The sequence below is a fragment of the Mus caroli genome, chromosome 11, assembly GCF_900094665.2.
Source record: "Mus caroli chromosome 11, CAROLI_EIJ_v1.1, whole genome shotgun sequence".
NCBI lineage: Eukaryota > Metazoa > Chordata > Mammalia > Rodentia > Muridae > Mus > Mus caroli.
In genome coordinates, this window is record NC_034580.1 from 113569818 (window position 1) to 113594630 (window position 24813).

The 24813-nt window shown below is 44.6% G+C and overlaps 1 protein-coding gene across 3 annotated transcripts in view; it reads left to right on the forward strand.

The window, feature by feature from the left end:
- The window catches only part of Tnrc6c (trinucleotide repeat containing adaptor 6C), a 105971-nt gene that overhangs the window by 33820 nt on the left and 47338 nt on the right, over positions 1–24813 (forward strand). For all 3 annotated transcript variants that reach the window (XM_029484058.1, XM_029484059.1, XM_029484060.1), the window contains exons 2-4: positions 6911–7010; positions 8224–8245; positions 20095–20421. In XM_029484058.1, coding sequence (XP_029339918.1) covers positions 6948–7010; positions 8224–8245; positions 20095–20421 — 412 coding nt within the window. In that variant the 5' untranslated portion in view covers positions 6911–6947. The remainder of the gene's footprint in view (positions 1–6910; positions 7011–8223; positions 8246–20094; positions 20422–24813) is intronic.

Consider the following 24813-nt stretch of genomic DNA (forward strand, 5'->3'; position numbering starts at 1 on the left):
ATTTAGATGTGTGTCCTTGTGTGTGTGTGTGTGTGTGCATTGCCTTGGGCTGTGATTCCAGAGGACATGCAGAGCTATTGGCTGGAAATGTGTGTTACATGAATCAGTCCTCTCTCTTTAATCTGCTGCCTTCCCCAGCAAGTAGCATACTTTTCATCAGTCATGTCCTTAGTGAGCATACAAGATGGTCCTGAGGTTTCATCTCTTTACAAAGACAAGTAAGCCGGGCCAGCCTGGTCGACAAAGTGAGTTCCAGGACAGCCAGGGCTATACAGAGAAACCCTGTCTCGGAAAAAAAAAAAAAAAAAAAAAGAAAGAAAAAAAAAAAGAAGACAAGTAATGGCAACAGCTTGGCAGGGCACGGGAGAGTCAGGAAATAGAAGTTTCAATGAGGGTCAAGAATATACATAGCAGAAATAGGAGTAAGGACAGAAAGTTAGGGCCAGGATCCAGGATTGTCCAGGACAACTCCAGCAGGAGGCTGGTTTTGGGTGGCTAAGATCTAGTACCTAATGCTAGGTCAAATGCATGATAGCCAGGAGTTTGAGACTGCTTTAGAATGACAGACAGCTCCTTGAGAGGACTCCACAGAGAAATGCATCTATCCAGAATCACAAAGCTCCTCAGACTGTTTAGGGAAGAACAGACAGAAGCATAATTCTGTAGGTAACAGACTGGCTTTCCTCTCTAGCTGGAAGGGAGCAGGATTTCCATTTGCAAAACAGTGGCAAGGTTATATAGAAAGGCAGTCAGGAGGGAGGACTGGTACCTAAGGGAAGCGCTGGAAATAGTTCTACCAGCTTGAAAACATCCATAAGCCAACCGCTAAGCATGAACCCTGGCATAAAACCCACTGAGGTACATATTCATGAAGTGTCAGAACTCAGAAGAGGTATGTACATGCAGCTCTGTTGGGAAAGAAAAAGCATGTGACCTGAAAAGAATTTAGTACTTAGTGGCGTGGTCCTTCTGACAAGGACTGTGTGCTGAACTGCAGCCCATGGTGCAGTGCCTTCAAATCACTTTGTAACCTGACATGCCACCCCCAGCCTAACAAGAAGGAAGCTTTCACAGCTTCTAGAAATTCACTTCTGCAGCCCTTTCTTTTTTTCTTTTCCTTTAAAAATTTTTTCTTTTGCCTTTTTTATTTTATATGTATAGGTGATTTGCCTGTGTGTATGTCCATGTACCCTGTGTTTGCAGTGACAACAGAGGCCAGAAGAAGGTATCAGATTGCCTGGAGTAGAGTTACAGAAAGTTATGTAGTGCTGGGAATCAAACCTGAGTCATTGCAAGGACTCAGTGCTCTTAACTAGTGAGCCACCTCTCCAGCCCCTTCCTACCCACTCCCACCTCCACTCAGACAGGACCTCACTATGTAGCTTTGACCATCCTGAAACCCCATACAGACCAGGCTGGCCTGAAACTTACAGAGAACTGCCTGCCATCTCTAGCCCAAACCCTGCCTGTGCAGGGAATAAAGGCCTGTGCCACCATGCCAGGCTAATTAAAGAGACACTTTTGTTTTCCAGCAAGACAAGATAGCAGTTGCAGGAAGGCAAGTCATGGAATAACTAACTTGAGTTCAAAGATTGACATGAACAGTACTGGCTAGGTAAGGATGTCACTGGTTCCTTATGATGGGTCTGTGTCCTCTCCCTTCCCTGCCATTCTGAATCAATGAGAATCACTTCAACGTGAGTGAAGCGGGATTGGAGATAGAGCTCAGAGAGAGCACTTATTCTCAGAGAGGATCTGGGTTCAGCCCAGCATCTGCACAGTAGCTCACAACCATCTGTAATTCCAGTTCCTGGGGATCAGACCCACCCTCTTCTGACCTCCACTGGCTTATGCATGTGCAAATGCATACATGCAGGTAGAATATTCATATGCATAAAATGAATATTTTTAATTTAAATTTTTTTGATTCAAAATAGAAGTTGAATGTAGAAAAAAAGCTAAACCTTGGCAAAAAGTGACCATAGGATCCTGGAAAGATGTACAGAATGCCAGTAGCCTATGAGAGTGCGCTCAGCATTGCTGAGACCATAGGAGGGTTCTGATTACAGCTGAATGAGCCAGTTAGTGTAGTCAGATTCACAAAGGAGAGGGGAGGCGGCGAGAGGGGAGAAATGGGCAGTTTCTGTTTTGAAAGGGGGAATGTGCTAGTTACATGGCAGTGGGGATAATAACACTACTAAGACATAGCCCCCCCCCCTTTTTAAAGATTTTTTATTTATTATATGTAAGTACACTGTAGCTGTCTTCAGACACACTAGAAGGAAGCTTTCACAGCTTCTAGAAATTAACTTCTAGAGGGCGCCAGATCTTGTTACAGATGGTTGTGAGCCACCATGTGGTTGCTGGGAATTGAACTCTGGACCTTCGGAAGAGCAGTCAGTGCTTTTAACCACTGAGCCATCTCTCCAGCCCCCATAGTCCTCTTTTTTTAAATGATAAAGAATATATCACTTATTTGGACAAACTGACCTGCAAGTAAGTCTTTGTGCCCTAATGTCCTGTGTTAGCTTCTTACATTTGTTTTGAGAACATTATACACGAACACTGTGTCTGTATCACGCTCACCTTCCTCTAATTCTTCCATGCTTCCTCCCTCCCAAATGTTTAATTATAACTTACATATATATTCATATGTGTGTGTGTGTGTGTGTGTTTACCCACATTATACACGCCTTTGTGCAATCTGCTGAGTCCATTTAGCATTGCCTGTTTGTATACATGTCCAGGGTGGACCTCTTGGGATTAGACAACATGACAATGTGAGAGCTTGTCCATGGGGGAAAGTGATTGTCCCTCTCCGAGCAGCCGTTGACCACTGTAGCCCTTCGTTTAGGGGTAGAACCTTGTAGAGTTTCCTATGTCCATGTTGGCATGCGTGCTGCCCTTGTTCAGTGAATGATGTTGCAAGTTCCTGGGTGCATTTTCCCTGTCATGACTAAGCAGCACTGTCTAGCTTAGTGTCCCAGGCTGCTCCCTTTTCCATGATGCTCCCTTACCTTAGGAGTGGGGAGTTGTGCTGCAGATCTGTCCATTGGGACTGGCCACTCCTCTGCCAGCTGCTCTCTGGATGTGGCCTAACCTTTATCTATTGCAAAAACAAGAGTCTTTGATGAAGGAGGAAAACCGTGAGGCCCATGAACTGCACAGACAGGCCTGAGCAATACGTACTTTAAAATGCTTAAAGAGAAAATTGCAACATACACTTTAGCAGAAGTCTTAGTTTTTTAAAACTGGTGTACTGTAGGGTTAATGGGGCCCAGCTTCTGCCTCCGTTCCACCACAATGTTTGGCCGCCCCAGGAGGCAGGACTCAGGGAGTTGATTGCGCTTACCCCATGCCATAGCTGGGCGGATGTCAGGGCATAGGGCAGCCCAGGGAACTGCTATGGGGGCTGGGAAGCCAGGCCATCCAGGGGACTACATAGTGAGACCCTGCCTCAAAGGAATAAAGAAAAGGTTCCACAAAAAGAGAAACAGCAGAGCCAGGCTGTAGGGTGAAAGATCAGATTTCACCCTGGAAGTCTCCACCCTGGAACTTCCCCCACTAAGAAACCCTATATAAAGCTTGTCTCCTGGTCAGTTTGCTGCTGCTTCTTGCCCAAGCAAGGGCAGCCACCCTCTCATGTCTCTCCCAATAAACCTGTGTGAGGTTTGTTGTGTGCTGTGACTTTATGGTATTCTTGGCTCTCCACTGCCACGATGTCTTTCCCTTTAGAGCTGTAACACCTTCGTTGGGGAAGCCTTCCTCTTCAGAGCTGTAACACTTACACAGGCCCTATCCACCATTACCAAAACCACAAAAAAGAAACAAGCCCCACATTCCCTAGAATGGATCATTAAGTAACACAGATGAAAGGGGATAATAAGTATACCTCATTTATTGTTTTTAAAAAGAAGCATATGACCGGGCAGTGGTGGTGCACTACAAGTCAGTTCCAGTACTCAGTAGGCAGAGACAGCAGATCTTTGTGAGTTCGAGGCCAGCTTGGTCTACAGAGCCATTTCCAGGACAGCCAGGGCTGTTACACAGAGAAATTCTTATCTCAAAGAAAGAGGAAAGAAGGAAGGAAGGAAGGAAGGAAGGAAGGAAGGAAAATTTGGTTTGATTCAATTTCAAGACACTCCAGCTTCCCTGCTTCCTAGGATTTGCAGGTGTGCACCACCAAGCAACCAGCTAGAGCCACAGTGCTTTTGGTTTGTGAAGGATGTGGAGGGTGGTGACCCAGGGCCATATTTGTGCTGGAACAAGAGCTTTGCCCCCAGTCCCATAAAGAGCGTTCTTGAGGATACCCAAGGAACTTTCAGCTTAAGATTGCCTCTAAGATGACACCAGTTGACACACAGGAAAGGAGTCTCTCCTTTCCTCTTTGTACTGTGAGTGCTTTCCCATGGGCATGTATTATAAAAATGTGATTAGATATTAATAATGAAAAGTGGCAGATGTACAGTTAGAGTAGGAGTGGTTGCTACTGGGGTGCTTTGTCATGTAAACAGCCAGCTGAAGAGTAACTGGCCTTAGTCACTTTAATGTTGCAGATGAATAGAAATTAAGCAGAAGTCATTTTATTCCTCCTACCATTGGATACTTCTGTAACAAGAACAAGCCCCTACCTCCCTACCTGCTCTTTTACGGTTCCTCTCTGAGGATAATTGAAGGGTCTCGGTGTGCTGTAGGCTGAGAAAGCCTGACTGTGGCCGCTGGCAGCCACTGCTGTCGCAGTTTTATTTTCTTTCTAGATGTATGACTGAAGCTGCATGGTTGCAGCATACCTGGTCACACTCAGACCTGCCTGCAGCTGGAATGCAGTACATGCAAATGGCTCAGTGTGTTTACATCTTTTACCATGGAAACATTCCTGGAGAGTATCTCTAAGGTCATGAATAGTAATTTTTCAGAGTTGTTAATATGTAGAGATTCTGGAGTCATCTGAAAGCTCTAAATACTGCCAGTGCCAGCGTCCTGTCCACAAAGATTTCATTGAGATGGGTTGCAGCGGGCTGGGCTTGGAAAGTGCTAAGCTCCCCACGTTCATTCTGACCTTCCGGGAGCCACAGACTGAGTACACTGTTTTAAAGGAAAAATACTCAGATACCCCACCATATCAACTCAAATTGATTTTATTATGATAGTATTTTGTTATTGCCTCTAGTTTGAAATTCCTTATGGGTAGTTGCATGTAAAACACATTGGTAAATGCAAAATTATTAAATACGAGGCAGCGTCTACGCATGAGTGAATGGTGCCTTGGCTGAAGCTTTGGGGCACATTACTCTTCTAGTTTAGCTGTTGAATATGTCTGCCCACCTGTATTAGTCTAGGTCCAGTGAGGATGGAGAAGCTTTACAGTGGTATAAATGGGTATGTTTCATTCAAGAAAGAAGTGGTGATAATAGGATTAACTGTAAACTGGGCATGGTGGCACACGCCTTTTATTCTAGTGCTCAGAAGTCAGAGGCAGGGGATCTCTGGGTTTAAGGCCAGTCTGGTCTGTATACTGAATTCCAGGCCAGGCAGGACCACATACTGAGACCCTGTCTCAACAAACAAGCAAACAAACAATTAACTATAGAAAGTGGCATGAACCCTAAGCTGATGAAGCCCTAGCTAATAAGAAGGGAACCCCACTGGAAAGCTGTCACACTAGGAGCAGTGCACAGATTTGCTGAATGAGCATCAGGAAGCACTTTAAGCTACCTGTTCTTCAACTAGAGCACACGGAAAATGCAAGCCAGTTACAACCAGCAACCCCTCAGCTTGTGCTCCCATTGAAAAGGAGCCTGGGCAAGTTGATGGCTAGGTATGTGTGTGTGGTATCGGTGCAGCAGGCCTGGAGCCCCCTGTTTCTGTTATGAGGGCCACTATAATGGGAGAGCCATGGGAGACATGGGTAGGTGGCTAGTAATAAGAGGACTGGAATAAGATCAGTGTTGAGAGTGCCATTGGATGGGATGCTAGACTTCCAAAGCTAAGGTTGCGGATGCTAACTAAGCCTAGGTCTGTAGCCATCATCAGGGCTTCATGCCCACATCGCAGCACCACAGCACCAGGTGTCAAGAGGGCCCTTCTTCTCTACCAAGGAGAAAGCTCCCTGTGGTGCTGACTGAAGGAGAGGGGCCAAAGCCTGGGTTACTGGACGAGCACGGAGCGATCAGGAGATAGTGCCCACCAACATAAACTACCAGGGCTAGCTCTAGCTCTACAGCCCAGCTGTTGGCTACCTTCACTTCTTAAAGCAGAATTCTCCCGTGTTGCATATCTTGTAATAGCTCTCCAGCTGAACAGGGTTCTATATAAAAAGATAGTCCTTTTGTCAAACAAACATGAAATTAGAACCTGACTTGTTGGGTAAGGTAGATAGAATTCACAAATGTGCATTTCTAATAGGTAACACCCAGTGATGACAGTCTCTGAGACAACGCTTTGATAATCCCTTACTCTGTAGACCCCATGTAAAGTAAAGCCCTGCACTAGTCTATTTCTCCACAGTTGTGGGCAGAACAAATGAGACAGTTAAGCTACTTCACAAAAAGGCAGGGCAGCTGCTATAGTACTGGAGGTGAACCTCCATTTCTGACATCCTCTCAAAGTGGCTCTATCCTGTTTATGACATTGTCTAGCTCAAGACTTTGTGCACAGATAATATCCCTATCCTGTATCTTGAGTGTTGAGTTTCAAACCCAGGGCCTCTCACATACGAGGCAAACGAGCACTCTGCGACTGAGCGATGGGAGCAGCAGCTCCTACGTGCAGATTGACCAGTCTTCTCCTCTTTATCCTGTAGGCCTCCCAGACAGTACAGTCCTGTGCCACCAGGCCTGGTTGCTTTTTTACTTCTTCATTGGCTTTAAAGTAGACATCATACTAACACTGCTCCTTAAATATTTAATAGGGTAAAAGAACAGGAAACACAAGAAGAGGAACGTTTGATGGAAGAAAAGAAAAAGAAAAAGCAGGAAGACAAGAAAAAGAAGGAAGGTGCTCAGAAAAAGGTTTGCTAGAATCCCTTTTCCCATGGCCTTCTGGGTCGTGTCTGTGTTAACATAGCTATCTCATGGCCAAGGTTGATTCTGTTACTTTTTTAAATCAATATGTTGAGTCTATAATTAGTAAATATAGATGTTGCGTCTATAATTAGTAACTATAGATACTTGACTAGTGAAGCGAGAACAATGCCAGCTACTGAAGGTCTTTTCTGAAGACGCATGATGTGTCTGGGGCCGTGTAATTAATGTGTAAAGAATGTTCGGGCCGCGTCCTGAGGCTGGACTGTGCTCAGCCCGGAGCAGCCCTATCTGAGGTACCAGGGAGAACCAGGACACTGACAGCATTAGTAAAGCTAGAAATCGTTTTTTCAGTCTTAGTAAATATTCTTTTTGTTTGTTTGTTTTTCGAGACAGGGTTTCTCTGTGTAGCCCTGGCTGTCCTGGAACTCACTGTGTAGACCAGGCTGGCCTTGAACTCAGAGATCCGCCTGCCTCTGCCTCCCGAGTGCTGGGATTAAAGGTGTGCGCCACCACGCCTGGCTTGTAAATATTCTTTATAAATCCTTATAAATAAATAAGTTCTATAAGCCAGTCTGAAGAGATGACTCAACAGTTAAAAACATTAAAAAAATCTGTTTTTAGAGTTCTTTAAACTTTATAGTCATATTTCCTTTTTCTTTTTTAAAGATTTATTATTATATCTAAGTACACTGTAGCTGTCTTCAGACACACTAGAAGAGGGCTGCTCGTCCAAAGGTCCTGAGTTCAAATCCCAGCAACCACATGGTGGCTCACAACCATCCATAATGAGATCTGACACCCTCTTCTGGGGTGTCTAAAGACAGCTACAGTGTACTTACGTATAATGAACAAATCTTTAGGAAAAAAAAGGGGGAGCTTGCTTTAAAAATACATATTCATTTTCTCTCTCTCTCTCTCTCTCTCTCTCTCTCTCTCTCTCTCTCTCTCTCTCTCTCCTTCCCTCCCTCTCTCCCCAAAATTAAAGTAAAAGAAAGAAAAACAGAGGCAGGCAGATCTTTATAGGTTTGAGGCCAGCCTGCTCTGCACAGTGAATTCCAGGACAGTCAAGGCTCCATGTCTCAAAGAAACTAAGGAAAAAAAAAAAACCTAAAATACTTAAAAGTTTGCTCATAAACCTTCATCAGTGTGGACATTGCTACAATTGTTTCTAAAGAAGTTCTGATTTTTTTTTTTTCAGGCTGCTGATCAAAAAACCAAAGGTAAGTTTGTTTATTTTTATACTTTGTGAGGGGCATACTTTTTATAGTAGTATCAAACTTTGCAATGGTGTGACTTTTGTAAAATTTATGTTTATAGGTGTTTTGCTTACATGTTTGTCTGTGTACCAAGTGTGTACAAAGGCCAGAATAGAGCCTTGGATCTCCTAGACCTGGAATTAAGACAGCTGTGAGCCACCATGTGGGTGCTATTATATACTTCTTTTTGTCTTCCCTTGGACACAGTTGCACAAGTAGATACTTGCATTGTAAGGACGTTTGTAAAGGTTCTGTCAGCTGTGGTCTGTATTAATACTCCATGTCTAGTTGGTATCTTGTAGTTTTGTTTTGTTGTTTAAGATTGTTTTAAAATTTTATTTTATTTATATAAGTACACTGTAGCTATCTTCAGACACACCAGAAAAGGGCATAGGATCCCATTACAGATGGTTATGAGCCACCATGTGGTTGCTGGGATTTGAACTCAGGACCTCTGGAAGAGCAGTCAATGCTCTTAGCCACTGAGCCATCTCTCCAGCCCAGCATCGTTTGTGTAGTTTTAAAGTCAAAATTATGTGTAGAATTTGAAATTGAGCAGGACTTGGATTAAGTTCTTGGTTTTATTTTTAGTAAATGCAGAATTGGTGGAACTACGGCTTTTGCCCCTGTGTAAAAGTCCTTGGTCCTTGTTACTAGAGTCACATCAACAGATGAGTTTACTGTTAAATGCGTATTGAAGCAGCAGGGTACCAGGTCATCTCCTCTGCTCTGTTAAAATCTTTTCAGAAGGCTCCAGAAGGACTGGTCATGGCTGTATTTGAATTTATGATTTCAAATAAAACAGTGTTTTTTACTGTCATTTACAAATATGGAACTCTTCCTGCATTGTTTATATGCCCCCCCTCTTTGTGTGTTTGTGTCCCATTTTCATAATCTGCTTCATTGTCGTTGGTGAGTCTTTACTTCTCAGGCTGTGACTGCTCACAACTGTGTGGTAACTGAAGTACACTCTCCTGCCTCCTCTTGTGGAGTCACTGGTTTCTGTAACTGTGGATGACTGACTCTGCTGGGCTCTTGTATCTCCTCTCAGATGCTGGGTTTTTGGGAACAGTTTGTTGGTAACTGTAATTGGCCTTTGGATTTGTCCTAAACTGTGTGTATACTTCTAGAATTATAAAGAATCTAAAGTCTTCTACATAATTTTCTTTTTTAGTTAATTATTTCTGTGTTAAATGTATGAGTATGTTGCCAGCATGTTTGTATGTGCACCACAAAATGTGTGTCTGGCATTCATTGAGGCCAAAAGAGGGTGCTGGATCCGTTGGAATTGGAAAGTGGTTTTGAGCTGATGTGGAAGTGCTAGGAACTGACCCAGGTCCTCTGAAAGCGCATCAAGTGCTCTTACCCACCAAGCCCATCTCTCCAGCCTCATTTGTTTCCTAAGAAATAGTAGTAGTGTCAGGTTTTGATTTTCTCACAGCCTGTCATCACTCAATCCCACCAGGATCAGCTGCTGTGAAGTGGCTCTCATGCCTGGTGCTGGTATTGGACAGGACATGATGTGCTGATGAGATGTTAAACAGCAGCATAAGACAGGCTTGCATTTGCCCTTTCCTGTTCTCTTTGCCTCCTGGCATGGCCTGGCAGTACATAGTGCAGGGGCTACGCCTGCCTGTCCCTGCACTCTCCCCAGAACCCTCACTCAGCTCCTGCCTTTATTTAGACTTGTTCTAGCATTAATGAGTCCCCTTGTTGCTGCTGTCATTGGGGACAGGAAGGAATCTAAAGCTACAGAGTTCACTACCAAACATTGAGGATTTGTGGGACATCATACAGTGGACCCTGGTCCCCCTTCTCCTATGTCTGCAGCCAGTGAGCTTCAGAGCAGTGGTATCAGGATGCCTTCTGAGAAAGACAGCAGCACTCCCAGCAGGGGGCTTAGCAGTCCCTCCCCATCTGCCAGTCTAGTAGAGAACACACTTCTCTCTCCTTTATAAATTTGAAAGTGGTGTTTTGTTTGTTTGTTTTAGAAATTCTGCCTTTCAGGATCATACTTAAAATAGAGATTGTCTCTGGCTATCTTTTCTTTTTTGAAAATAATCATTTTGCAGGGGCGGGGTGCAGGGGGCTAGAGAAATGTCTCAGGGGTTAGGAGCATCAATTCCCAGCAATCACATTGTGGCTCACAACCATCTGTAATGGGATCTGATACCCTCTTATGGTGTGTCTGAAAACAGTGACAATGTGCTTGTTTACATAGTACAAATAAATCTTTAAAAAATGTTTATTTTTTTTTATGTGTTTGGGCATTGTGACTGTATGTATTATCTACAGAGGCTGGAAAAGGGAATGTCCAGTCCCCTGGGAGAAGAACTGTAGGTTGTTGTGAGCTGCCATGTGAGTGCCAGGAATCAAACCCTGGTCTCTGTTAAAGCAGCCAGTGCTCTTTAACCCCCAAACCATCTCTCTAGAACCAGGCTAGTTTTTCAAGTCCTGGTCTGTGATTTCTTTGTGGAAGTCTCATTCTTGTTTTAAAGATCAGAACAAGAAGATGAGTTGTGGAGCATCCTTTTTCTGGCACCCCGCCCTTAGGTTGTATCATCAGGAACACTGTTTTCTTTGTAGACAGGACATACACTGTTGTTCCTCTCTGGAGCTGTTTGCAAATGGTGGGTCTTTTACCAGAATTTCTCTCCCTCTGGGCCTTCACTGTCTCTGTTGGTAGAGGAAACTCTACATTAATGCCTTCCTGTTACAAAAGCAAAACAAAGCAAAACATTTATTGAAAATACTTGGGAGACAAAAACTGTAGGGTCATGAGTGGTCTCTCTGTCTCTGTCTCTGTCTCTCTCTCTCTCTCTCACACATACACACACACACACACACACACACTCCTAAGAGAAATGTCTTATTTCCCAGTCACTGTTTATTAACCACCCTGTATATCTCATTATATTATTAATGTCAATACACTGCTTTCCACAGCTTATACTCCCCTCAAACCTGAGCACTAAGCCATTTCAAAGCCTTCCTGCCAGCCTGTTCATAGACAGAATCAGCCTGGAACACTCTCCTGCACCTACCTGTCTTTGCACTAGTTACTAAAGAAGGGCAACTGAACACGCAGGCTTCCTGCCCCTGTGAGACCCTCAGTGTGTCTTGGTAGGAGTGATGGGTGGGGTTGGCTGCATCCTGCTGTGCACTGTGCTGCCCTGTGTGTCGCTGCTGCTTAATTAGTGACTGAGGTCCAGACAGCAGCAATCTCTTTATTTAGGGCCCTGCCCTTAATTTGGGTATGAATAGTAATAATAGTTTTTTTTTTTTTCTTTCTTTCTTTTTTGGTTTTTCGAGACAAGGTTTCTCTGTGTAGTCCCGGCTGTCCTGGAACTCAGAAATCCACTTGCCTCTGCCTCCCGAGTGCTGGGATTAAAGGTGTGCGCCACCACACCTGGTTCAATAGTTTGGTTTTGGTTTTGGTTTGTTTTTTGGTTTTTGGTTTTTTTCAAGACAGGGTTTCTCTATACAGCTCTGGCTGTCCTGGAACTCACTTTGTAGACCAGGCTGGCCTCGAACTCAGAAATCCATCCGCCTGCCTCTGCCTCCTGAGTGCTGGGATTAAAGGCGTGCCCCACCACGCCCGGCTTTGTTTTTTTAATCTGTGAACTTTGTGAGTCTCAATTTTGTATCATGTTTTCTGAGGCTTTTCATGGGCTGATTTGGGAGGTAGAGGGCAGATTAACCATATGGTACTACCCATAAATGATTGATTTTATATTCATGAAATAAAAAGTTTTCCTATAAAAAGCTCAAATTTAGTCAGATCATCTACAAAAGCAAGTGCTTTGATGTTTGGTTGTGGCTCATCTCAGGAGATTACTAAGTTAGGGTCTCAGTGGACTGAGTGTGGGACTGACTGCTCACTTTGTAATTGCTAGTTCTCAGAAAACCATTGTTAAAGTCAGTGCAAACCATGTGAAACCATATTCTCTCAGCATGAGCACTTCGCCCAGTACTACAATCAAACTTTGGCTGTGTGTGTTATAAGTGAAATGCAATAAATTGCACATATTAAAAGAGAACAGTTTGCCATATGTTGGAATGTGTGCTCTTGTGAAACCAATGACACCAAGCAATCCCCAAGAGTTTCTTTGTTCCTCTTCACCCCCATTTCTGTTATCTCCTCCTTGGCTATCTGCCCTGATCAAACACTGGCCCACTTTTGCCGTAGAATTGACTCTATTACATAATGTATACCGAATGGACTCATATGCCATTGTCTTGCTCAGCAGAATATGTGGGGATTCATCCACTTGTGTGCCACTGGTTCCTCCCTTTTTCTTGCTGGGTACTGTTCGATTGTGCATGTATACCATTAGCTTGCCCATCCATTCATCCACTCCTGGGCATTTGATTTTTTTTTTTATTTCTTTTCTTTTAGACATTTGTGTCAAGGTCTTAGAATGGTATATACCTGGATTTTTTTTCTTGAGTTAAATACATGGAAAAGAATAGCTATAATCATTTTCTCAAGAGGCTGCAAACTCTTGAGGAGTTTCCAGAGTGATTGTACTGTTTCACAGTTCCGCCTTCCACCAGCTTGTGTGTTGGGCCTTGTTATGATTCCTAATACTTAATGGTGTTTGTCTTCGTCAGGGTTCCATTTCCCTTGATGAAACACTATGGCCAAAAAGAAAGATGGAGAGGAAAGGTTACTCGGCTTACACTTTTCATCATTGAAGGAAGTCAGGACAGGAACTCAAACAGGGCAGGAACCTGGACACAGGAACTAATGCAGAGGCCATGGAGGGGTGTTGCTTACTGACTTGTTCCCCATGACTTGCTCAGACTGCTTTCTTAAAGAACCCTGAATCACCAGCCCAGAAATGGTACCACCCACAAAGGCCTGAGCCCTCTCTCATCAGTCAATAATTAAGAGCACGCCCTACAGCCCTAAAGCCTGGGGGCTTTTTCTTTACTGAGACTACCTTCTCTCAGATGACTTTGTCCTGTATCAAGTTGACATAAAACCGTCCACCACAGTGTGAACATTATTTTCACGTCCTTATTTGCCATCTATGGATCTTGTCTGAGGCGTGTCTGTTCCCATCAGCTGCCTGTCTTCACACTGCTTACTTGTGAGTCTCAGCTGTCCTCTTGAGCTGCACAGAAAGGCTCAGCACTCTCTCCTGTTAGCCTGATGTCCTCTTTCGTAACATGCATGACTTGATAACCTTGAAAGATGATGACATTCCTGCATAGTACAAGCTTGCATTACTCACACTCTGCTACTGAAATTTACTAGTCAGCTCATTCGCTACCTTAACAGGTAAGTAAAGACCTACTGGATGCTCTGGATGAGTTCTGTTCTCACAGATACTGTGGTAGCGAGTTGGATACATAAGCAAGTGAGTGCAATACAATTTCTGATGTTGTGATCTCCTTATGTCACACTTTTTACCTGAAAAGATTTACAGTTAGTTATCTTTTCATGAACTGTTTCTGTCCTTTTAAGGACTGGAAGATTATTTGCTTTTAAAAATAAATGAGAGTAGGGCATGGTGGCATACACATTCAATCCCAGCTTGGGAGGTAGAGGTAGGTAGATCCCTGGAGCTAGGGCCAAGCCTGGTCTACATAATGAGTTTTAGGTCAGCCAAAACTACATAGAGAGACCCAGTCTCAGGGAGGAGAGATAGAAAAACCCTTTGTCCTTGTCTCATGGAGGATGGATGTAGATCACAACTATCCACTCCGCACATCTTTAGTAACTGCAGTGGCTGCTGGGCAAAGAGTGACTTGGTTGGATGAGGCAGGAGTTACGGAAGGGATCTGTGGGTAGTGGACTGAGATCTGAAAGGTGACTAGAATTTCATAAGCCTGGATGAGAGACAGGAGAGAAGTTAGACCCCCACAGAGAGAACAAGTTTTGCTGGGCTTAAGGGTGGGTGGTAGGACACTTTCCAGAACAAAACAGAAAATTGGTGTAGCACCTGAGGAGTGGCAGAGGAGAGTGTGTGGTCAGGGCTACAGGGAGTGGCCCCCTTCCTTCTCCCCAGCTTCTCTCACTGGTTCAGTGATTTGACATGGGCTCTTTCTTCTGGCAGTTTGAACATTCTACATTTGCTGGGAAGTAGACCAAAATTTTAGCTCTTTTCACAAGCTCTTTTCACACAATAAATTTACTAATTTATTAAAAATAATGCATGCAGCCCTGTGGAAGTTCTATTCAGCATATTTGTATCCTAGAACACCTGAGACCCAAGTATATTCAAGACTCTTTCTGAGATGGAGGAAGCCCTGTTTGTCCCGGAGTGTGTGCACTTGAGGGCCACAGACTGTGAAACAGGATGAGGAGAGCACTGGGAAGCATTGTGCATCCTCCGTTGTCTGCCCAGTGTGTTGCTGTGGTAGAAATCGATATGGATGAATTCAAAAGACCAGTGGTCATTAATGCTGTATGGCTTACTCAGCTTGATACAACACAGCTTTCAACCTTATTATTCTTATTGTTATTAGCCACTATAAATATAACTGTACAGATAACATTAATGTTATCTAGGGCACGATATTGAAAGTAGCACTTGATTTAATTTGAATACCTTTCAGAGTAGCTGGCACGATGCATGTGGTGCAGAGCATCCCTGCAAACGTCAGTTCTCAGGCCCACTGATCACACAGATGGCTCCTCGCTGCCATCTCCCTACAGCCCCAGGCCAACACCTGGATAAATCAATTGTACAGTTGTTGAACGAAGGGCGCCTTCTTCCTCAGAAGACCACGAGGCAAAGAAAGGCGCAGGAGAGGTGGTTTGTATCTTAAGCAGTGACGGCAGTCTGACCATGCACACTACACTGAGAACTCTTTAGCAGCAGAGCATGGGAAGGAACCAGGTAGGCAGCAGGTGGCATCCTGTCTCTGATGCCAGCAATGCCAAGAAACCAGAAGCAAGGCTGAAAGTCAGACTCAACACACAGGGGTCCAATAGCACGGCCGAGAAGGCTGAGAGGAGCATAAGGAGAAGCACAGTCATGGCTGTGGCTGGCTAGCTGAATGGCCCAGGACCTGAGACACAGTTCTTGTTCCGTGGCTCTTTAGAGATGCTAAGACCGAAAGGTCGGAAAGATTTACCAACTGACATCTGATCTTCTGGAGCCTGGTCTATGGAGGACTTGGCGAGCTGGGCCAGATAGGACCATGCTGCTGAAGTCCTTAACAGAAAACAGAAAATCACTTGTTAGAATAGAGTTTTCAGAGATTGTCTCTTTCTTAAATAATATATCTATCTTTTGCCAGCAGGTGTCGCCCTCACTTAAGGAAAACATGAAAAACTATTAGGTAGTGAAACTAAGACTTTGAGCTTGTTGGGAGCTTTTTCGAAATGTGGCCCTAGATGCCTTTGTCTGAAGAGGAGGATGGCAGAGTGGTCTTGATACCCTACGTCTTAGGACAGGAATAGAATCAGAAATTTAGATCTGAAAAAAGCAGAAAACAAAAAAATACTGGCTTAATCAGAAGTTTTCTCAGCACATTATATCTCGGCAGCTCCCCCTGCTCAGGGTTGTTGGCTGGATACCTCACTGCTTGCTCGTCCAGCCATCTCCTTTCTCTAGGTCCCAAAGGACCAGCTCAAGGTGTTAGCAGTTCTGGCAGCTGGAAGCAGGCTGTGAAACATGTAGACCAAAAACTGAGCATGTTCATGCTACTCTCCAGGCCTCCCAGTCTCTGTTACTGTGATATATAGTAAGTTATGTTTCTCCATCTGGGCAGCTGAGAATTGAACCCTAGACCTCTGGAAGAATAGCCAGTACTCTTAACCGCTGAGCTAGCTAGCTAGCCCCAAGAAAACAAAATCTTATTTTTTTAAGATTTATTTATTTATTATATGTAAGTACACTGTGGCTGTCTTCAGACACCCTAGAAGAGGGCATTAGATCTCATGACAGATGGTTGTGAGCCACTATGTGGTTGCTGGGATTTGAACTTTGGAATAGCAGTCAGTACTCTTAACCACTGAGCCATCTCTCCAGCCCAAGAAAATAAATTCTTAAATGTAATATATTTCTGAGAAACTTGTTCAAACTTTTCTTATTGGAGAGCACACTTCCATTTCCTGGAAAAGTCCTGTCCAGCAGAAACATCATGCAATGCAAAGGGCTGAGTGTGTACCTCAGTGATAGAGTAGAGTGTGTGAGGAGACCCTGCATGTGATCCTCAGGAGGGAGAGAATAAGGAGAGAGAAGACAAGGTAAGAAGGGGAGAGAGGCAGAGGGAGAGGGAGGAGAGAAGAAATTGCATTTAGCTCACAATGATGACATATGCCTATAGCTATACAGATGGTTGAAGCAGAGGATCACTTGAGCCCAGGTGTGTGAAGCCAGCCTGAGCTCCATGTTTTGTTTTGTTTGAGATGTGGTCTCGTGTAGTTTGGGCTTGCTTTAAACTTGCTGTATAGCTGAGATTACTTTGAACTCCTTATCATGCTGCCTGTACTGTCCAGTGGCTGAGATGAGAGGCTTGTGCCACCATGACTGGTCACAAGGGGACTCTCTCTGTCTTACACTCACAGCACATCTCTGTAGCCTCACATGGTTACAATTTTTATTTTCCCAGTTGTTGATTCAGTTGGGTACGAAATCATGGGTTGTGCTTCATTGCTGTCCTACAGAAAGAAACACTTGGCTCATCCCCAGGGACTTATTGCTCCACTCTTGGATATCTTCATTTGGAAGGGAAATGACTTCCAAGTGGCCCTTCCCAGCTAACAGCTTAAGATAAAGCCTGGACTCAGGGCTAGAGGCAGCACTGGGGTTTATTTGCTTCAAAGACAAGGCTATCTGGATGCCTACTCCCGAATAGCCCAGAGCATGACTGAGAACAAAAATTTGGAGTCCATTGGTGTGAAGGACCCAGAGAGCAGTAAGGGGTAGGCAGCTGCTCCTGACCATCCTGCTGAGTGTGGCTCTCTTGTATTTGGAGCTCTCTGCTGGGATGGAGAGGAGGGGCTGATGCTCTCTGAGCATGTGCCTTCCTCTGTTAAAAGTATCACCTCCCCTTTTCATTCTGTGATGATGAACAAGATCTTCACAGCAAAGAATGTGGTTGGGGATGGCATTCATATTTGTTCAAAATCATCTGCATTCTTTGAGGGAGTATTTGCAGAAGACCTGAGGATACAGGGCTGCTGTCTTTTCCTAGGGGACTTGTGTGTCCAGTAGTCTAAGAATACAAATAATTCTGTTCTGTACCAGTAAACAGCAAACTTCTCCTGTAAAGGACTGAATGGTGACTGTTACAGAGTTAGGAGCCCATAACTGGTCTCTGCCATGCCTGCTTTGTTTTCTCCCTCCCATCCTTTAAAATTGTGAGAAGCAATTTTCTGAGTTTCTGCCAGTCTTTACTCTCTCGGAGCAGTTATCAAGGGAAAAGGGAGGTTTCGGGGATATCACACACGCCTAATATGCCAGACAAGCAACATGGGACAAGGAACTGAATATTCTATATTCATATGTCTTAGACTTTGGTGGCTTAGATGGCATGCAAAGTAACGGACTTACAGCATTTGCTTACTTAATAGGAATTTCTTTTTCTATAATGGGTTTAGCAACAACAACAAAAAATAGCCCTGAATTTGTCCTTTTGTCTAGTTAGTTAGTTAGTTAGTTAGTTAGGGGATAGTACATAGGACAGGAGGGTGTACATTTCACAGCCACACGTGGAGGTCAGAGAACAGTGGTGTGGGATTGATTCTCTCCTGCCACCTTTACATTGGGTGCCAGGAATTGAACTCAAGTCTCCAGGTTTATAAGGCAAATACCTGTATGTGATGAGCTGTCTTCCTGTCTCTTTCAATCTTTTGTAAAAAATACTGGTGGTGTAGTAGGATAGACCTGGACTGTCTTCTGGTGCTGATCTGTGACTGTGTTGTCACTGGCTTAGTCATCTTTGTGGCTTGGGCAGTAGGGAGGCAAGAGTGACCCTCAGTGGTAACCACAGGAGAGAGGTCTTTGGCCTGAAGACTAGAAGTAAGAACATGGGGTCACACTGTGGCATTGGATTTAAGAACCAGGAAGTCATTTTCAGCTTGCACAGTGTGCCTTTATGGGCAAACACAAGCAGAAGAGGAAGATAGGGAGGAGTGGGAAATAAGGAGCAGGAAGAGGCAGCTGACATAGTCTGAGACATCTGGCTTTTACAGAGGAGGGAACTTAGAGAAGGAGCTGGGGGAACGGGCTGGGGAGTTATCCAAGGCTGTTGAAGAAGGGAGCATTTCTCCGCCCTCCGTAGCAACATGAGTGACTGAGATTCTTTTCTCTTGAAACAATGGTATCTGCAGTATTGAAGCAAGAAAAGATGTAAACATCTATAAACAAGTTAATCTAATACCCAACCTTTAGTAGGTCTTCATCTCTGCTCTGGAGAGTCATGGGTGGAAAATCATGGCCCATGAAGACACCATCCATCTTTCTTCTTTCCCTGAGACCTGCCACCTGGTATACATGTGCCACTAGAAAAGAAGAAAGCAAAACACATAAATAAAAACAGTGCCTCTATGTGTGTCAGCATTTGGGAAATGTGTCACACTATGAGTGACTATAGTCTTATTCTTAGGTGAGTGCTAACAGATGTGTAACACAAAGAATAGTGTGTTAAAGCCAGGCAGTGGTGGTGAATGCCTTTAATTCCAGCACTTGGAAGGCAGAGGCAGGTGGATTTCTGAGTTTGAGGCCAGCCTGGTGTATAGAGTGAGTTCCAGGACAGCCAGAGGTACACAGAAAAACCCTGTCTCGAAAAACTAAAAAAAAAAAAAAATTAGTGTTGATTGCATTTCTGTTGTGGCAGAAACTTGGGAAGGTTTTGCCTAGTTGCTTTTACTTTTTCTGCAGAGTAAAGTCAAATTTATCTTCTGGGAATGAGAGGCTAAGGTAGGGTAGTAACGCAGTAGAGGCTTGAAAGTGAAAGGTGTTTGGATGAGTTGTTGACACAGGAACACATAGGGTTATCAGGACTTTGCTCTAGAAAGGGCTCCCCGAGAGTCTTAGGCAGAGTCACTACAGAGAGAGGATTCAGTGGCTTTCTTGATAGGCACGGGTGATAGACAGAACCTAGTATACAATAGAGCCTATGCTGGAAGACCACGACTGGGCTAATAAAGGAAAGGAGAAAGGTTATAGACCCTAGTGTGTCTTACAATAGTAGCAACTCAGAAGGGCTTCCTTGTACCTAAGAGAGATACCTGACATGGCTAGAGAGATATCTCAACAGTCAGCCACACTGGCAGTTCTTCCAAAGGACCCAGGTTCTATTCCCAACACCCACATAGCAGCATACAGTCATCTGTAACTCCAGTTCTAGGGGATCTGATACCCTCTTCTGGCCTCCATGGGTACTAGGCATGCACTCCAACACGTAAATACAATACCTGGAATTGTTTCTTAGCTCAGTAGTATAGAGCTTTTATTCAGCCATGAAAGGAAAGAATAAGTTAACTAGGTAGAAACTTTCCCTCTCTATTTTGGATAATGGTTTACACTGAGAATGATGGTAGGTCTGGGTAGTAAGGGTCAGATCAAAAGATCTGTGCGCAGACACACTTGTTCCACACATCTGGGACAGCACTGCAGTGTTTCAGGTAAGGTCTCCATAAATGCTCACTCTGTCGTGCCATAACAGAGTGTGCAGAGGACTGTTGTTTGTGTAGACTCCACACAGAAGGTCATGCCCACACTCACTCAGGCAGTCAGTATACAGACAGACTAAACAAGCAGTGCCTCCTCGGGTTGCTGTGCATATTTTATTTGCATTTTAAGGTGTTACTGAAGCTTTGGGTCATTTTTCCTTTTGGGTCTTTTCAGTGCCAGAACTTACTAAGACCTGTTCAAGCCAGCCCCAACCTGCCGGTACCAGTCCCAGTACTTCCACCAGCACTATTTCTAGCGGCAGCAATGGCAAACGTGCATCTGCCTGTGGCCAGCAGCCAGCTGCATCCCGTTACCTGCCTCGGGAGGTGCCTCCACGCTTTCGCCAGCAAGAACAGAAGCAGCTGTTAAAGAGAGGCCAGCCATTGCCCACAGGGGGTCTGACCAGTGTGAACTCAGCACAGGCTGCTGGACCTGCAGGGGCCAGTCCTCCTCCCCTCCCTGGAGCTGGGGCACAGCAACATCCCAGCAAGCTCCAACAAGGTAAGGACCATGAAGATTGGGACTTGTTTGGTGTTAGGGATAGGACTGGGACCTTGTGATTGCTAGGCAGGTGCATGGCCATTACGCTGTCCCCTCAATCCTGAGGCTTTCTTTCCATGTGCCTCTGTTACCCACTACTCAGACTGAAATGAGAGGAATTTTTGTGTCTTACCTAGAGTTTGAGGCTAGCCTTTGCACCATAGTGGGACCTTGTCTTGAAAAATCTATAGATATATAGGTTCACACATACACACAGACTGGGCAGGAAGCACATCTAGATACTTGCATGGTCACCATAGAACACAAACACGCACACACGAGTTATATAGAGTATAACTCTTATGGATAAAAAAAAAAAGTCTGAAAATTCAGTCAGTCTATATAATGAGTTAAATGAGAAGTTGCTCTCAGCTCCCAGACAGCTTCATTTTACCTTCTCTTCTCCCTCCAGTGTCTGGCAGTGCTGCCTGCTGAGTGTTACTATCACCTCGCTGACCCAGCAGCCCCCTCAGACACTGCCATAGTCCTAATGTGCAAATTCAGTTTTCTTTCTACCACAGCTATGTCTGGTCAACACTTGTTGTCTGTGTGGCCTCAGAGGTGACAGTACTTAGTTTTCCCTAGAGGTCCGTGTGAAGGGCTGCCCTCCACTGCCTGTATTTGGAGATTCCTGTGTCTGTCCCCCATCACTCCTTTTGGATCTGTAATATGTCTGTCTGCTGGGTATATCAGAGTCTCACCTCTCAGCTGAGTTGAGAGGCTGGGGAATGTCCAAGCTTGCAGTGTGTGATTGACTAGGTGGGGTGGAAGTCTCTACTGCTTCTGCCACCTCTAGCCCTGCATCTTCATCTGAAAGGAGAGGTCTGCTCTCCAGAATGCAGTCCCTTTCCTTCCCAACTCAACTACTGTCCCACAGAGGTTGAGTTGTGCATGGTGGGCACTGCTTGAATGACAGTGCTATAGAAACCACAGTCGTCTAAGTGAGCAGCTACTGTCCTTCCAGACCACAGCTGCCATGGGACCCGAGCCAAGTCGCTTACAGTCCTATCAGGTAAAAAGGGTCCTCCTTTTCATGTTGTGTCACCTTGCCTGTCACAGGCATTCTGAAAAAGGAAAAGTCACAAGTGTGTAGTGTGGTACTGTGGAGGCCAGGGTGTCTAGTTAGGCAGCTCTTCACCTCTCCTGCTGTGGACACTAGTCTGCCACGCCATGCAGTCGTATGTTCTACCTGTGATTTGTATGCAGTGTACAGTGGCTTACTTTCTGCTGTCCTCCTAGAGTTGACTGTGTAGGAGCTTCTCCTTTTCATGTTTCAAATGCTTTACTAAAACCAAACCTAGGTCCAGTTCTGTTAGTGCATTTCTGCCGCCCCACTTCTTATCAAAGCTCTAACAGCTTGTTCCCTGATAGGCCAACACAACAATAGTCAGAGTGTTGATGGGGGTACTTTGTTACCATTTGTAGATCTAAAGGCCAAGTACTAATTCTTCAGTCCTCTCCAGACTCAGAAACCACCACGGGCAACTGGTGAGCCTGTGGAGCAGAACAGAGTGTGTGAATACATGCAGACCGTCAGTAGCTCCCTGAAGCTAGCTGCAGCAAGTGTGGGAATGGCCGCTTCCGTGGGCTCCTGCTAGTGGATGGCCTCTGTTCCATAGCGCTAGAACTGACAGGCAAAGGGACTTGATCATGGCCTCTTTGAAGCAGTCATGACCTGTCATGTGTTTCCTGATGGTCAGAACAGCCTGACTGTGCATCTCTGTTGTTTGTATTTGTTTGCTTTGCTGTTTTTACTTTCAGTGTTGGGAATGGAACCCCCAACCTTGTGTGGACTAAGTGAACATTCTTCCATTCTTCCCCAGGCCAGGGAAGCCCATGGCTGAGAACCAGTTATATATGTGCTAGGCCATGGGTCTCTGGAGCACAAACCTCAGGTTCTGTCCTCCCCCTCTGTGTTGATTCAGTATAGATGATATGTTGTCACGTGAAACTTACTGATGTCAACACAGCCCGTGTTGTAGGATGACCCGATACTTGTGTATAAAAGTAAGTTCTGGGCAGGAATGCCAGTGCGTGCTTTTAATTCTAGCTCTGTGTCAGAGTTAGAGACAGGTGAGCCTCTGTGAGTTCAAGACCAGCCTGCTTCTATCTAACAAGTTCCAGTCGGGGCTTAATAGTAGAACCCAGTCTGAAAACTAATAATTATTACTATCATCCCTGGATATTTGTAATGTTTAATAGCATGAGATGGCAATGAAACGTCGTCAGTTTAAAGCAGAAACAGACTTTGATAGTGATCTCCCAATTCAAAGGTCTATTTTCAAACATCAAACTTACAATAGTTAATTCTATGCCTGCAGTTTATATATAACTTTGTGGGTAATTTACCTCATGGAAACTGGGCTCTCAAAGAAGTGTGCCCAATGACAAGTGACAGAAGCCTAAAATGCCCAGGAAGCAACTGAGGGGAGACCTCCTGGCAGCCTAAGCCAGAGCCATGGGTATAGAAAAGGTAGGCTTACTAAACGGAAGACATGGGCTACAAGCCCTTACCTGGACAGGGTGGGTTCTGTGAGGGCCTCTGCTCCTCCGCAGGTGTGGTGAGAGGTGGAATGGTTTTCCAGCCACAGTCTAGATGCTCATGTACAGGTGTGCTGCTGCTGAGTGGGACCTTGGCTTTCTCACAGAAGATGCCAACAGGAAGTTAATGGGGAGAAGAGCTTCTTTAACCAACTGGAGGAAAACCTACCCTGCCCTGATGACATGGATATATCTGTGCATACACAGAGGAGCTCACACAGTGTGCTCATTTCTGAAGAAGCTTTCTCTGTCGTGTTGTCTTCTCTACAGACTGTGACATCGCAAGGGTTCAGGGAAACGCCAGCTTGAAGCTCTTGACTTCTCTTTTTTTCTATTTTCTCTCCTTCCCTCCTTTCTTTTCTTTTTATCAGGGTATCTTTGTGTAGCCCTGGCTGTCCTGGAACTCACTCTACAGACAAGGATGAACTCAAACTCAGAGATCCACCTACCCCTGCCTCCCAAGTGCTGGGATTAAAGGTGTGCACCAGCACCACCCAACTAGAATTTTTTTCTTTTTTTTTTTTTTTTAAAGATTTATTTATTAGTATATGTAAGTACACTGTAGCTGTTTTCAGACACACCAGAAGAGGGCATCAGATTTCATTACGGATGGTTGTGAGACACCATGTGGTTGCTGGGATTTGAACTCAGGACCTTCAGAAGAGCAGTCGGCGTTCTTAACCACTGAGCCATCTCACCAGCCCGAAATTTTTTTTAAATTTCTTTTAACATTTTTTTTTCTTCTGCCTAAATGTGTTGTATTTGTGTCTACTTTGTACATTTATAAACAGAAGCTCTGACTAGTGTGTGCTTCTTACACCCTTTTTGGATTGAAGCAGGAAAATAATTAAGAAAGTGGACTTATGCCAGTTTACATATAGACCTTGCATAGAATATTACATTGCTGGTCTGCAGGTGTTGAGGGGTTGTGTAGAGGAAGGCAAGGAGGAGTGTAAAACAAAGGGGAAATACCAGATATTTTGCATTCAGCCAATAGGAAATATGCCATTATTATTTTGGCTAGCTTTCAAAAAATAGAAAGGGGATGGGGAGAGGTGGCTCTGGTATGAATTGTCACTGGGTCCTGAAGTAAAATGTTTTTGAGAATTGAGAGAATTTAGTATCAGCTATGGTTAGATCATGAAAGCTTAAAGGACCTGCCCATGGATGCTCCCACTTCAGCTGGAATGGGATGGGTGGACCAGTGCCCGAAGTGGCAAAACTCTGTCCAGGTCTACGCCAGGCTGCTTGGGAATAAAGCTGGCAGCTACACAAGAGTTGGCTGACATGTTACCGTCAGAGCCTGGTTGCCAAGGGCCATCTTTTCCACAGGGCTGCAGCTATTTCCTCTCCCTAAAGCAGGAAAGAAATAGACCCTGAGCCTGAAGCAGCTGCTTCTCCCAGCCATAGTGGCAGGCAGCTCTCAGCTGCAGTGCTGCACTGAGCAAAGCCATGACCATGGTGCTGCCTACCTACCATGCTGCCAGACACTCCAGGCAGGCACACCTTCCCTACATTATCCCCTTATTGTCTACTTATACTCTCAACCTTGACACATCGTCTCTTGTACAGAAACACGACGACAGATTATTCTTTTAGAGACATTATCGTTTACAGCAAATTTTTCTGTGTTCCACATTGCTGGTTGTCTGGGCTGTAGCAGCTGACAGATGAGATGGGAGAGATTCTGCCCTCCGTTGGAGGAATTTAGAACACAAATTACTTTCTCCCTTGAATATTTTTAAATTAATTTATTTTTTATTAGATATTTTCTTTATATACATTTCAAATGCTATCCCGAAAGTTCCCTAT